We start from the raw sequence: 15,533 nt of genomic DNA, 5'->3' as shown, positions 1-15,533 counted from the left end.
CCAAATTCTCTATTCCCAAAACGAAATCTATTCAGGCAACCTGATCCTGAACCAGAGGAGGAAATTAAAGAAAACGAGCAAAAAGATGAAGACAACGAAGAGATACTAGAAGAAGAAGAGTTTGAAGAGGACAATGACTACGAGTCATCGGACAGAAAAGAACAACAAGTCTCTACTCCTGCAACGCAGGCGCCAAAGAAGGCCAACGCAGTTCAGATCAGACCTTTCGCTTTTAGACGACGTACGAAACGACAAGTTGATTACGGAAACAGGAAATTTGCAAACTTCAGAAGACCTGGAGTGAGAGCGACTACACGTCAACCTGACCCAGAACCTGAAACTGAAGCTCCAACGCATGCGCCACCTAAGCAAAGAATTGGCAATAGGTATAGCTCAAGACTATCTAGCAACACTAGAACCACAACAGCAGCTTCGCCTAGATCATCAGCAAGGCAACCTTTTATTATTAGAGGCGAAAGCAGATCGACCACTACTTCTGCACCTGCTTATAGACGCAGCGGAAAAGCTAGACCTTCATCTAGAACAACCACTTTATCTTCTAGACCTAAAGCACCGCGGCTACAGTCTGATAGGTCTAGAACAACAAGCACATCTCGTTCATCAGGCCGATCACGTACTAGAACTACGACAAGTAGAGCGTCAAGCAGACAGAGAAATTCGTTTGAAAATTTGAGCGGAGAGAGATTCAACAATTACAATAACATTGTCAACGACGGAAAGTTTACAGTTACTCATCAAGTACCTACCGAAGTCACAATCCCTGTTGTAAATGGAAAGATTACTGAGTACAAAAGCGTTTTATCAGCCACTCCTAGATTAGAGACTTTGCTGCCGAATCAAATTTCAACTTCTATAGGTGCTTTAGGCAATCCTCAGTTGGTTTTAGTTTCTGAAGCTACTGAGCTTGGTGAAAACGGAGCTACTAAATTAATCAAGTTTATTTTGCACGAAACCCCCACTACTACTGTAATTTTCACTCCCACGACTATTAGAGGACGTAAGACATCTTACTCTCACATCCTACCTAGTACCGTCTATAATGTCGAACCTGTAACTCAAACTGTCACCCCAGAAATCAATGCTAATGTCCCATTAGCTAATTTGCTGCTTTCTCAACTTCTTCTTGGTAATCAACAGCCCCAAATCAACCCTCTCCTCGCTTTGCAAGGTCAGGGATTATTACCGCAACAACCAGTCGTACAAACACCCGTTACTGAGTATAAAACTAGGACTACTACTTATGTTACCACAGTCGTTGACGCAAGAGAGACCGTTCTAACAATTACATTCAGAGCCACTCCAATTGAAACTACTATTGCTGATCCTACAACGAATGTCATCACCGCTACGGAATATATAACTGAAACAGTAGTAAGTACACCTACGGCTTTGGTTGGTCAACCTCCTCAATTCAACTCCCTACTCCTTCCTTTGCTCCTTCAACAGCAACAACAGCAGCAACAGGCACTTTCCTTACAAACAGCTAATCCTTTACTTGGTTTAGGAGCCCCCGACTTAACTTTGCTACAAAACAACAATTTGCCTAATGACATTTACAGTAACAGTCCTAAACCTAATATTCTATCGGATTTAACCAGTAATGAGGACTTTGGTGAAGACGTTACTGATGACAAAGAAGATGTCCCACCACCGCCGCCTCCTAAACGTCAAAGAAACAAATCTAGGCCTCCGAAACCCGCACCACCTAAAATGACTAGCGTAGTTACACTATATGTATCTGGGCGGCATCCAGGTGAATTCAGCACCGTACTCTCAACCGTAGTTACTGATGACACACAAACTGTAAGAAAGCGTGAAGCTATTTATTATGAGGATGTTAAAATACAACCATCAGTTTTACCATCAGTTGATATACTTATTGGTTCACAGAACGATAACGCTGATAACATTGGAGCTCCCAACATTGATAGGTATTTAGACGACTCGGAAAACCAAGTAGAAACACAAAGTCTTGAAAGTATTGTAGGCGAGGTAAGTAAACATATAAGGTACGACGCATCACCGACATATGTCCTGAAGTTAGCGAGCCCATCTGCCATTAGAGATATACAAAGTTCTGTCGACGACGTCTCGTGAAACCCGAACAAAAGGTTAGGTGTATAAAGTAATGGTTTAGTTATTTATTTACTTTGTATCATAGTAAGTTAAATAATAGTGCCTTATAGTTGTAATTCGTAGTTTTAAGGATGGAATACTCTTTTGTACTTGACTAGATATTAACATTTCTTAAGGTCACCAAAAATGTCTTCTTTGTGTTACCATAATTGAAGTGATGAATCGGTAATTTCTTGTGTATATTGTATAGGTAACGGTCTACTCACTGCCTAAGAATAAGTCTTATTTAGATTATGAATTTAATCATAATTGCCTTTTGTAATACTCGTACTCCTCTTGCTTTGACTGTAAATGGCAAATACGACTTAATGAATGTTGAAGTAATAAATATTGTGTAAAAATATAATTGGATTTTATTTCTCAACTTTCAAGTGCAGTTATTTTGATTTTAAACGCTTTGTGAAATTAAATAAAACTTAAATAATTTAATAAAAGGTCATAACAATCAATATATAAACAAAGTTTATACCAAAGAAATGTGACGAATACCTAACATTAGAAGAACGAATTGAACACGATCCCTTGACTAATGACTTTGAATGACGTAATCTGACAAAGTTGACAGCTGAATAGACACTTGACTTGGACCTTGGATCCCAGAAGTACCCGAGGGTCCTCAGTAGAGGAATCCACCCCATCCTGCGCTTCCAAATCTCGGAGGTGAGTCCAATGGATGTTTACTTAGACCTAGTCTAACATAAGCTTACATTGTACAAAATTCAAAAGTATTAACCTACATTACCGTTGAATTTGATAAAAACGTGGCTGAAGAATAAGTAATACCTACTAACGATGTAAAGAAAGAAGGAGGATTTAATGAAGACAATGTCATAACAAAATTGACAAAGTATACAACTGTTACTCTTAAAAATACAGTTGTTGATGAAATTACAATTACTAACAATAAGTAGACTAAGTTAGTTATGTGTATTATAAGTATGACTACTAATTTCTGCACCAGTATTATTGTTTGCATCTAAGAATGTTCTAGAAGCATCCAGGTGTTTGTACAAAGGCTTGTTGTAAGTATCGTAGAATTAATTCCTATTTTCTTCTTTGTCGTTTTTTATTTTCTTCTAGACATTTACTTTTGTTATTTTTCTTTTTTACAATGTCGATTAAAAATTTGATATGAAAAGATTGATTGTCTATTTTCTTTAATTATTTTGTTCACTAACATTTTAATTGAATTTGATTGAATTTAATAAAAATTGATTAAAATAAATGAATTTATAGTGTGACGAGATAAATTTTAAATATTGTCTACCAACAGTTTGTAATTTAACATACTTAAATTCTAATTTAGAATATCATTTACCTAAAATGAATTTAAAAAGACTCCTTTAATCTACAATATCTATTAAATCTTTAATCATTATTTACTTTAACATCTTATATTATTGTCACAGTTATAATGATTTCTTCACGAAATAACATGCTTTTGTAAACATTACAGCATTCAATTCGTATGGAATAGTATATGACAATACACCATGGAGACCTGGTCGAGAGATGGACTTTGTAGATCGACCGATGACAGAGGAAGATGAGAGGAAGCTAAAGAATTTAGCAACAAGGATCATGTCCAACGGAGTGGAAGTATTAGTCAAAGACAAAAGTGCAGACTCAAAGCTGGATCAGGTAATTTGATATTTATTTATCTGTGTTTTTGTCATTTCAAAGAATTTCAGAAGATTTTAAATGTTCAATTGCGAAGGTATTTAAATTTTTCTTAAACCGTTATATTGTTCTAAATTAGAACTATTTTGGTTATTTTTTTAAATTTTAATTATTTATTTCGATAATATTTCAATATCTTTCTTTATTATTTAATTTCAATTCTTTTACAAGTCGAGAACGTTTGGTTAAAATTATAAATTTTATATTAAGTATTCAAATTAAATTCAAACTTCATCGTATCTTCACTTTTTTCTCAGCGTAAACTTAAATTCATGCACGTAACATCATTGAGACCGCACCACAAAATTACTTCTCCACCGCCTAAACAGTCTCTGCTAGCGTCCGCCGTCGCTACTCTCGTCAACCAACAGCAAATGAGCGCTATGTTCCCACTTCATCAACTCATGCACCACAATTACATCATCAAGACTTGTATGACAACATACACATACCTCACAACAGTGGTCCACAATAAAAGAAGCGCCATATCGACATTCGAAACCATAGTTTCAGTTGTCACCACTGAATCTGTGACGAATCTGTATCCTACAGACGTGATGCCTGATATAAAGCCGACAAACGTAAGGTTGAACCCTGATGGGAGTCTCTTGGTGGTTTCCATGATACCCAGTCCTGAGAATGTAGTCCTTTACTGACTTTTAAGTCCACCTCACAACGACCCACCCAGTCTTCAAAAATGATACCCGTTTATGGAAAACCCACACCATAATATCACATAACATGAAATATTTACTCGATTTTGTAAATTAATTCCTCTCCTACGTATCTTTATTCATACCAAAACACATACTATGTACAGTTTACAATATATAAGAACATACTAAATACCCTTATAAACCTTTGCCTTAATAATAACCGTATTCAAAATGTATATAAAGAATCAAATGTAAAGAATGATAAACGTATTAACATGACTTTTTTCTATTTTCAGACGAAGTACATGGAGATGAAAACTATTCAGCCTTCTATCCCAAGCAATATGTTCATAAGCAATTACCCCAAAATAGATAAAAGAATTGATAATCCCGATGACAGTTTTGATGTCATTCAACCCTCTGAACATAATCATGTACCTTGTACAAGCTCTTGCTCCTGTAGTCATACGAAAACAGAAGGTTTGAAGACAAAATACACAAATCTACATGATCACTCCATGTCAGCTACAAAGTATGGTATGAAAACATCCAAATTTGGAGCCACGAAGTTTGATCTACGGCCTACTAAAGTGGAATCTCTTGATAAAAAAACTCAGTACGGTCCTTACGAGTATGAAGCCCAGTTAGCTCCTACTGACAGAATAGTTGAAAAGTATACTGAAGTTATCAACGACTATTCCGATGAAAAAGATTCAAATTCTGTCGAAGAAAGTGAACTGTTGACTAACGAGCAGGCTCCAAATCCTCCAAAAATAAACAAGGAAAATAATAATAAAAATCAAGAAAAGCCAAAACCGGTAAAGCTGCAGAAACCAAACAAAAATAAGGTTTTGGTTGCTGATCTTTTGAAACTAGGAAGTTTAGGTATTAAAGGATTATCACAATTAGCTCCTGTTTTTGAGAAAATGACTGGCGGTTTTATAAAAAGGCAAGAACCGAATAGAACAACGACGACAACTACTACAGTAAAGCCAGTCGAAAAACTAACACCTTATCAGGTCAACAAAAGAGTCGACAGCGAGATGGAGCACAAGAAAGCGAATTTCCCAATCTACATACCTGTGGACGAATTAGAGACATCGGAATCGCAAATTGTATTTACAAACGCGACGTTGCATCAGAACTTAGCGTGGGCAGCCGAACACAAGCAACCGAAAGCTCACATCGTCCCACCTAAAGTAGTTCACGAGAGTCCGCTTGTAAATGGGGGCATACCTATTAGCCCTGGTGAAATAATCACTGCGAATTCCGATGTTATAGTCGGCAAGCCAGCTGTGGGCGGGCCATTGACCTTGGCCGCCAGTGGAATTAAGTTGCATAACCCTGTCAATCCACCGCCGCTAGATAGTTTCGTTGCGGCCAACGAACAATATTTAGTTCAAGAGAAACCTGCCGTATCTGAACAAACGTTAATGGGATCTAACACGGATGATTCTTATGACCTGAGACCGCCTGAGCCACCTAAACCAATGCCTAAGCCAACTAGACCAGTACCTCGACCTTCCTATAGCCATCCAAATCCTCCCCCTCCACCGAAAATGCATCCACGTTTACCTCCAGTACATTCTTCCGATCACATGATGAAAACAGAGCATATAAAAACAAGTGCTATATTAGGAAATCACGGCAGACCGGCATTTTTAGATTACATTCCATCATTAGGCAAGCCTACTTCCCCACCTGTGAAACAACAGCAATCAGATTATAAACCAGTCGTAGAAAACAATGATGATGATATCCCAGATAACAGTCCAAGTTCTTCAGAAATAGTTAGCACTAAAGTAACATCTGATGGAGAAGTTGTAAATAAACCATTCTTAGTGGACATCCAGCCCTCAAGAGTAGCAAATGTTTTGATACCACACGGCAGTGCTACTGCTTTAGTTTTCGCTGGATCTTCGGAACCTCATAAAACTGGTGACTACGTAGATGATCCTTTGCCTTATCCTGAGCCTGGGTATTTTGGAAGCTTCAGCATAGATGCGCCTCAAATGACAAACGTGCACAATGTCGCTCCAAGTCACAAGCCATTTTCAAATAAACAAAATAATCAACCATCGATTGCAAACTACAAGCATAATGTACCACCACAGTATAAAGAACAACCATTTAGAAATGATTTAAAGACAAAATGGAAAGAAACCAAACGTCCAGTAGATTATAATAAACTTCCACCGCCTACAAGCAATCAAGAAACTCATGTTCAAGTTGGTCCTCAAATAACTGTGTATAATCCAGAAATTTATAAACCTAATAATGGTGATTTTGAAAAGTATAACAACCGAGGCAATAAGTACAAAGACGGTAAAGAAGTGATCGACAAGGAGTATGAGAATTACTTAGCTGTTCCACCGCCACCTCCTCCAAAGATGCACTTTAATCATGAAAGTCACTATGACAAGAACAAGCCGTACAATCAAAGACCTATCGTTCATACTAAGCCTATTCAAGATATGAAAGTATTCTTAAATATTCAGCATCCGGTGCCAAATCCCAATCCAGAACAAATGCCACCAAAAGTAACTTCTGAAATTTATTTCGCGTCTCAAGCACCTAACAGTAAACCTACTCCGACTTATACGATTCACATGTCTCCTTCGCCTCCTACGTACAGCAATAATTATAACAATGTCCCTAATAATCCATCACATAATATACAAAGTCCTGAAATAGGACAAAGTAATTCATTTACTGTAGTGTCATCGCCAAACTTTGCTAATAAATCTATATATTCAAACGATGTCAATGATAAGGACAATACATACACTGTGACCTTAAATACAGCTACAAACGTAGCCAGTAACGTTGGAGAAACTGGACAAGTCATTGGTTCTAGTGTACCTGTGGCAGTAGATACATCTTCAAATGTTGGTCAACTTAATACAGACATTCCTATTGGAACTAATTTTGCTATAAGAGTGGAAGATGGTTCATCAATAGAAAATTACAACATTCAAAGTAATAGAAACCCTCCAGTTACTTACGATCAGCAAGGTCGAGTACCTAATGTAGCTATTGGAGATAACAGATGGAATCAAAGTGTTTCTGAAAATCAAGCATCTCAATCAGAAACTACAATTATTGGACATGATTATTATAAACAAAATTATAACAAGCACGAATATCAGAATACTGTAAGTCCATCTATCGCACCGTCTATAAACAGCCACGCTAATTTCCCAATGATGAACAAAAACACAACACCTAGTCCTTACGAAAATGTTAAACCCGTTACAGAATATGTTGAAGAAAAGAATACAGATCAAAAAAGACCGGCTAAACTGATTCCTAACATTCCTACAAATTCGCATGGATGGTACTCGAGTGTATTGATGAATGAAAATGCGTTGAATAACATAAACAAGATTGTAGTGGAACAACCGACAACTAGAAAGATAATTCCACTTTTGCATGATTACAATAAGAACAGTGTTCCTGATTTTGGACAAAAAATAACAAGTGTTGGCAAACCGCCTTCAGAATTTTGGTCTCAAAAGCAGAGTACGCAATCTGATCAAAATAAGTTCAAGGTCGGCAGGCCTTTTACTAGACCGCAAGTTACAGAAAAACCTACATCTAACGCTCCTTTGTTCAATTCCAAACCTTACAACCCTGACTATATACCATCTTACTTTGGTGGAATGAAACAACCAGCGTATGATATACCAATTAGAGACAACAGCGATGAAACTACTACAGCTAGACCCAAACCAGCCACAGAAAAAGTAAAACCAGTATATGAAAACTCAGAAGAAATTTATGATGGCGAGGAAGAAATTGATAATAATGCTGAAAACGATGGTGAAGTCAGTCAAGAATCGATGAAAGTACCAGTTATAACTACATCTAGTGAGGTACATACTACTCCCAATGTGACAAAACCTACAACTCAAGTTACACTTCTACAAGAAGAGGCGCTGCAAGTTTCTAAAAACACACAAAAAGATAAAAACGTCCATTTGGTTGAGTTCAACCCAGGAACTCAAACAGAGAAGCCATTTACTTCCTATAACAGGACAACATTCCAGTCCAACGCTATGAAGCCAATTTATAATCAATTGCAACCGAGACCGTTTACAGTTAGTACTGTGACTACCTTAGACCATCAGTTACAGCAACCTCATTGGCAAATTAATCAGCTAATGGTCAACTCTACAAATAATATGTCTTATGAAGACGGTTTAGATTTAAATATTGGAGAAGAAATGAGTAGCCCCACTAGTCCTAAACCAACTACTCACATTCCTCAAAGAAATACTGAAAATAAATATAGAAGACCGCCAAGACCTGTGTATTACGCTCAAGACAATGCTTCAAATATTATTACATCGACAATTAATATTAAAGACAAGAAACCATTAATTGTAGAAAAGGTTCCTGAGAAATCAACCTTATCCCCAGTACCTCTGACTACTGTAGAAATCAACAAATCTTCAAGTGAAATATTGGATCTGTCACCATCACCACCTACTTTGGAATATAATTTCAATCCTTCACCCAATGACGAGATGATCATGGGTATGAGTCCTCCTCCGCCAGTCACGCTTCCTCCGAGGATGCCACAAAGGACTCACCCTACGCCGAAACCGTTCCCCAATAGAACTCCACCTAGTTATAGAACACCACCCAGAACGTTACCTCCAAGACAACCGACTACACAGAGACCTGTAAGAAGGCCTATTAACAGAGATGAAGTATCTACATATAAACCACCTTATGATGTTTTGAATAACATAAAACGGCCTATTTACAATAGGGACCAACCATCATCGCAATTACTGCCGCCTCCTAGAGATATTCCTTCAAGAATTACTCCTATAAACGAACTACCGTCGCCAACAATAAACATACCCGCAATTCCAAATGTTGTATTCCCAACACCAATTTCATCGGGTTGGTTGACATCATCTGGTATAGAATTTTCATCTAGTTTTGAATTTGCTCCTACTGCTGTGCAGTTCCCAGAAATATCAGAACCTTCCAAACTTCCCGAACATAAAGATCAAAGTTCAACTGAAAACTCATATTCCTATGAAGTTGCGTCATCTTCAGAACGGTTTGAAGAAACCAGTTCAGAAAAACCTGCAACAGAAGATAGGGTATCAATTTCGAAAGGATCGAGTACTGAGTCAACTGCGCAGAGACCTACATCCAATGAAGAACAAAACGTAAGTGATGCTATCGCTAGTGAAACTAGCAATGAAGATACTACTACTGATAAAATGAAAGTTATACCCATTGGACATAAGAATAGGACCCGTAAACCATATCCGATTAGACACGATGATAAGAAATCTAATACTAGTAAATACAGACTGCCTTCTAAACCAACGTCAATCATTAAACCCACAAGGACAATAACAAAGCCAGATATTCTCTTCCCAACTAGACAGACTTCTACAAGGAAAATCATAAGACCTTTACCGACTAGAATACCGTCTGTTACACCAAGTATTATTGAGAGCTCTGAGTCATCAATAGATGATGAATTCGTCAAACCAACTGAAGTTTTGAAGGACAGTTTGTCCACGGTGGCACAATCGGAAAGTACAAGTTTAACAGAGAAGTCTTCATCAAGTGTCTTTACTCCAACCTTAGATGACGTCAAGACAAGCGTACATCCAACACATCACGCTGGTAATGAGATCAAGATATCAGACGAAGTGGTACCAACAAAGACAGAATTTAGAACTACAGTAATTACTTTGACAAAAACTTTGTCCGAGCCACCAAGAACAGTATCAAGTATTGGTTACCTAAACCTGACTCACACTTTGACAGTAACTCATACTAAGACCAGTCTTATTAGTCAGTCGGAAGGAGCTGTCACTCAAACATTAATCTTGACTAATACTCGTACATCAACAATCGTTGATGTAGTAACCGAAGTACATACTCAAATACAACCAACGACGATAATGGAGACAGTTACCAAGCATATTCCAGTACCAAATGTTGAGCCAACACCTGTCGAAGAAGTAGTTTCAAAAACTAAGGCTCCACTTGATGACGTTACTATGTCTTCTGAGGAGAATGATAACCTAATCATCAAAAACAAAGAAGATGAAACAACTGAAAATATTCAAAAGATCGAAACTGAAAACGAAGGTGATAATGACACATTCTTCGTAGTAATGAATAAATCGCAGAACGGTGGTAAAGTGCCCCCTATTGCAACAGATATTGAAACTGGCGACTATGATATTACTAGAAATGAACAAGTTAATAGTAACGGTGTCTCACAGGTACTGTTTGGTGAAATTCTGTTAGCTGGTACGCCATATTTGGAAACTACAAATGTTGTTGGTCCTGGTAAGTTTAATACTTTAGAATACCTGAATAAGTCATCAGATTTTTTATTGGAATATAATTTTACAGGTATAGCATACATGAAGGAATGTCAACCAGACTGTAAGGCGTCAAGAAATGAGCGATGCCAGAGAATAGATGGAATGATGAAGTGTGTCTGTAGACCTGGTTTCGCTAGAATGTTCCCTGATAGACCTTGTAAACGTAAGTGAAGTTTCAAGTCAATCTCAGCTGAGCTTATAAAATCTTTTTCTTCAAAACATGTTAATATAATTTATAACATTTTTCTTACAGCTACGTACACCTATTCCGTGAAATTAGCGCTAGGATCCCAAGGAAATGAACGTCTTCAATTCAATGAGAGACTTTATGACAACACCAGCAAGGAATATCACGCTTTGGCTGTAGCCACTCATGAAGGTATCAACAGAATGGTGATGCAATCCGATCTAAGAGATGTATATCACGGTGTACATATAACTGGATTCCAACCTGTGGATATGAAATCAGATGCTGGTGAAGATTATCAAGGTGTTATGAATGACTTCTACGTTCAGGTAAGAGAGAAGATAGAAAAAACAAATGACATAAATTATAATATTCATACGTTAACTATCTATGGTAATTGTTTATGTTATCAAAGGTGTTTTCAATCAATCGATCAATGTATACCGTAACCATATATTAGGGGATAGCAACCGACGCTTTAAACTTGTAAAGCCAAATAAAAATTACGTTAAAGCCAAATTAATAAGCTGTGTCGTTTCGTATCAGGAAGAAAAATTAAAAATTTAAAAAAACCCCCTACCAAAAGAAAGTACTTACTCAATTATTATGGCAAAAGGTTAAAATGCTAAACCCTATAAAAAGCAAAAATCCCACATATTCTTGCACGCAAACTGAGCTTGTAACATTCCTATCACACTTAACAAACGACCTGATGACCTTGAAGACCTGAACCGATTTCTACTAAACATAGCCAAGAACACTCTCGACTGATATACCTTTCAAACAAAAACAAACCGCAATAAAATCGGATCTTCCGTTTGGGAGCTACGATGCCACAGACAGACACATACACATTTACACAGATACGTCAAACTTATAAGACTCCGTCGTTTTTGCGTCGGGGGTTAAAAAAAGAAAAGATACGCAGGAATTTGTTTTTGATAATCACAAATGATTTTCACAGCTCTCAGACAACGCACATGAGAGTCGATTGAAGGAAGTCATCGAGAAGTATTTGAGGAACAATAACTATAGTCTTGGAGGCACCGACGTTCATGCTGCTGGTGAACTGGTAGACAGGCTTGATGTTAGCGGTAAGGAATCTTAATACGTATTATCAACATTAAATATCATTTCGTCCAACTTGTGGAACGACTAATCCAGTTCTTACAACTAAGTACTTAACTAAAAAAAATATAATAACCATGACTGTTGTAAATATTTTCCAGATTTTGACGAATGCACTAGCGGCCAATTCCACGACTGCTCAGAACATGCTCAATGTTTCAACTTGCGTGGTACCTACACTTGCAGTTGTCTTGAAGGCTTTGCTGACCTTAGCGTCAACCCTTTGTACCCTGGCAGGATTTGTTCTGGTGAGTTTTCGTCCAAAAACATCTTTAGGGCGAAAAGGCTAGTATCTAATTAATAGGTAGTCAAATCAGTTACTTTTTAATAAACGTCAAAACACGAAATAACTATGGAATTTGCATGAAAAGGCACACTGTGACGTCATAGAAAAACGTGATAAAATGGCGGACGTATTATTATTGTTTTTCTTTATTAAAATTCATAAATAAGTTATCTAAATAGAAAAAAGAAAATATTTTTCTTCAATTAGTAATCAGAATTTCATAATTTATCTTTGATTATTTAGATTACTATTATTATACCAGTAATATTTAGATAACTTAGCTACTTATATTCAATTATTATTCTTAATTTGAATGTGCCAAGACCCCAGCTGAATCTGTTTCGAGTGCTTCGCGTGTAGTTATTTTTTAAAGCTCCATTATTCTCCCAAATAAAAGACCAACTAAAGGAAAAAATACTTACAGGATTTGAAGTCTTCTGACTCGGAATTACTATAAAATCTGCTGATACACTTTTCGATGTATTTTAGACGGGATTATCAGGTTTTGCAGACTTTTATCACGTTTTTAAAGTTCTTGCAAGCACACGCGCGATGGCGGTTAAACGACTAAACTTTTTTTTAAGTAGGGTAGAGGGAGTTTTTGGCGGGACCAAAGGATTTTGGCCGGATTTCTTAGTTGGTCTAAAGTGATTGATTATAAAAACAATAAAGGATTATTTTATGCAATTTATACTGATAGCGATCTACTAATAATACAAATCCGAAAGTAAGTCCGTGTCTATCTGTTACTTTTCACACATAAATAGCTAAATCGATTTATATGAAGTTTGGTTTGAAGATAATTTGATAGTGTTTTTTCCCGGAATAGAAGTGAAAAAAAAAATACTTATCGCGCGGAATTATTTATATTCATTTATTGCATGTCACAAACATAAATTAAGGTGGAACATAGTAAAAAGAAACATGTGACGCCCTGCAAGGGTACGGCAATATAAAAGAGGCGACACTAGGTACCTTATTATAATAATATTATAACATCTAATTAAATATTATTATTAAGTTATTAGGTACAAAATTATATAATACAGTTGTTTAGTGTGTGTACCGCACCACACGTGTAAAACTTAATAACAAGATTAGAAAAAAAAAACAACTTAAAAAAAAAGATATATCGAAGCATTTAAGTATTAAAGTCCACGCGGAAGGAAAACCTATATAAAAGGTAGTGAACTCTATTTTCTGCATTTAGATACATGGATGGTCCACGGACCATCCATGTAACCCCAACCCCACGGGGTTCTTGGCTATACTTATTAGCCAGCGTAGTTTTTCCAGAAGCTCGGAAGCGGAGGCGTTCGCATGCTTCACGTTCCGTCCAAGTAGTAAATGCCATAGATCTGCAGCATATCTACAATAAGTCACGTCAAAAAAAGCATGCTTAACGGAACGACGTTGCTTGCTTGATGATTTGTGCCCGTAGCGCTGCAACATTATACAGGGTGTTAGTGGACTTTTCAGGCTTGAATCACCTGATTGTTCGAAAAAGATTCCGTGCTTCGGAGGGCACGTTAAGCGTCCAAAAATACCTCCACTAACCCGCAGTGGAGCAGCGTGGTGGAGTATGCTCCATACCCCCTCCGGTTGATTGAGGGGAGGCCTGTGCCCGGCAGTGGGACGTATATAGGCAGTTTTTGTTAGTGAAATCGTAACGAATACTCAGGGGCATCCCCCTGAGTATCATCATTCAATCATTCAGACCATGATTCTGAGTTAATATCAAGTGGAATTTTCAGTCGGAAAATTCATGAAAATAATTTTAGTTCCATACTTTTCCATACAAAATCATCCCTCAAAGTTTTAAAAAAAATATTCGTTTTAAATTCCAGCGGAACCGGTGGGCTGTGAGCGTTGCAACTACCACGGCGCGTGCTACTCCAGGGATGACCGTCGAGTGCTTTGCGAGTGCTTCCAGTGGTACGCTGGTAGCACCTGTCATATTAATCTGAAGGGTCAGTGTCATATTAATATTAACCAACTATATACTTCAGGCCTTAATAACGGCCTCCGTGGTCCAGTGGTTGAGCGTCGAACTCACGATCCGGAAGTCCCGGGCATAGAATAAAAAATAATACTACGTATAGAACGGCAACTGTCCGCTCCCCACCAGCGGCTGAGCTAGCTTTACCTCACCCCCCTCGAACATACTTTAGACTTGAATCATATGCTGTCAGACGTCACGCATACAGATGCGCGTATACAATAATGTCAATGAGTAGTGTCTGTGTAAAACGAGGTTGTTTGTATGAAGTGTCCGGGGTGTGTCCCGGGTTCGAATCCCGGTTTGTGATTTCTAGTTTGATTAGGACATTATAGGCTGATCACCTGATTGTTTAAAAGTAAGATGATCCGTGATTCGCAAGCCACGTTAAGCCGTTCGTCCCGGTTACTACTTACTGATGTAAGAACGTAGTCGTTACATGAGCCATGTCAGGGGCCTTTGGCGGCTCAATAGCAATCCTGACACTAAGGTTCATGAGGTCGGTCATCCACCTCACAACCCACACGATAGAAGAAATTTTTCTTATTTACTGAACGTTTGCATTTCCAGTGGTCCTGATATCTCTAGTAGTGCTGGGTGCTCTACTGACGATAGTGCTGACAGTGTGTGCGATCGTGGCTTGTCGGCGCCCTAGGCCTCCGCCGCGGTCCATCGTCACTTGCATACAGGGGATGCCCTCTTTACATCAGGTGAGGTGTCCTCACTGAGGACATAGGCAGAACACACCTAACTCTTTAATTGGGTTTGCAGAGTTACAAGTGACCAGAAAACAGCTTGCAGCCACTTTTGATGTTACGTAAAAAATAACTTGAGCCATGTCAGGAATCTTAGGCGGCTCAAAAATAACCAGTGATCGGGGTAGGTAGTGCCGTTTGGTGCCCTGAAGTAAATTGTTTGAGATATCATAAGTGCAGTGCTCATCTCCCTATCATGATCCCGTTATTCACAGGGTTCGCTTACCTAACCTGAAGATTTGCCAGGTCCGGATTTTTACAGAAGCGACTGCCTGTCTGACCTTACAACCCGCGAAGGGAAAACCAGCTCAATA

At 37.9% G+C, this 15,533-nt stretch overlaps 1 protein-coding gene across 1 annotated transcript in view; it reads left to right on the top strand.

Moving 5' to 3' along the window:
- The window catches only part of LOC126377954 (uncharacterized), a 144,136-nt gene that overhangs the window by 121,378 nt on the left and 7,225 nt on the right, over positions 1 to 15,533 (top strand). The window contains exons 3-10 of the mRNA XM_050025989.1: positions 3,614 to 3,798; positions 4,790 to 10,826; positions 10,899 to 11,027; positions 11,118 to 11,380; positions 12,016 to 12,145; positions 12,281 to 12,427; positions 14,313 to 14,435; positions 15,035 to 15,174. Coding sequence (XP_049881946.1) covers positions 3,614 to 3,798; positions 4,790 to 10,826; positions 10,899 to 11,027; positions 11,118 to 11,380; positions 12,016 to 12,145; positions 12,281 to 12,427; positions 14,313 to 14,435; positions 15,035 to 15,174 — 7,154 coding nt within the window. The remainder of the gene's footprint in view (positions 1 to 3,613; positions 3,799 to 4,789; positions 10,827 to 10,898; positions 11,028 to 11,117; positions 11,381 to 12,015; positions 12,146 to 12,280; positions 12,428 to 14,312; positions 14,436 to 15,034; positions 15,175 to 15,533) is intronic.

This window comes from Pectinophora gossypiella, chromosome 24 (genome assembly GCF_024362695.1).
Source record: "Pectinophora gossypiella chromosome 24, ilPecGoss1.1, whole genome shotgun sequence".
NCBI lineage: Eukaryota > Metazoa > Arthropoda > Insecta > Lepidoptera > Gelechiidae > Pectinophora > Pectinophora gossypiella.
The sequence above is the reverse complement of the archived record's forward strand: the minus strand, read 5'-3'. Positions and strand labels throughout refer to the sequence as shown.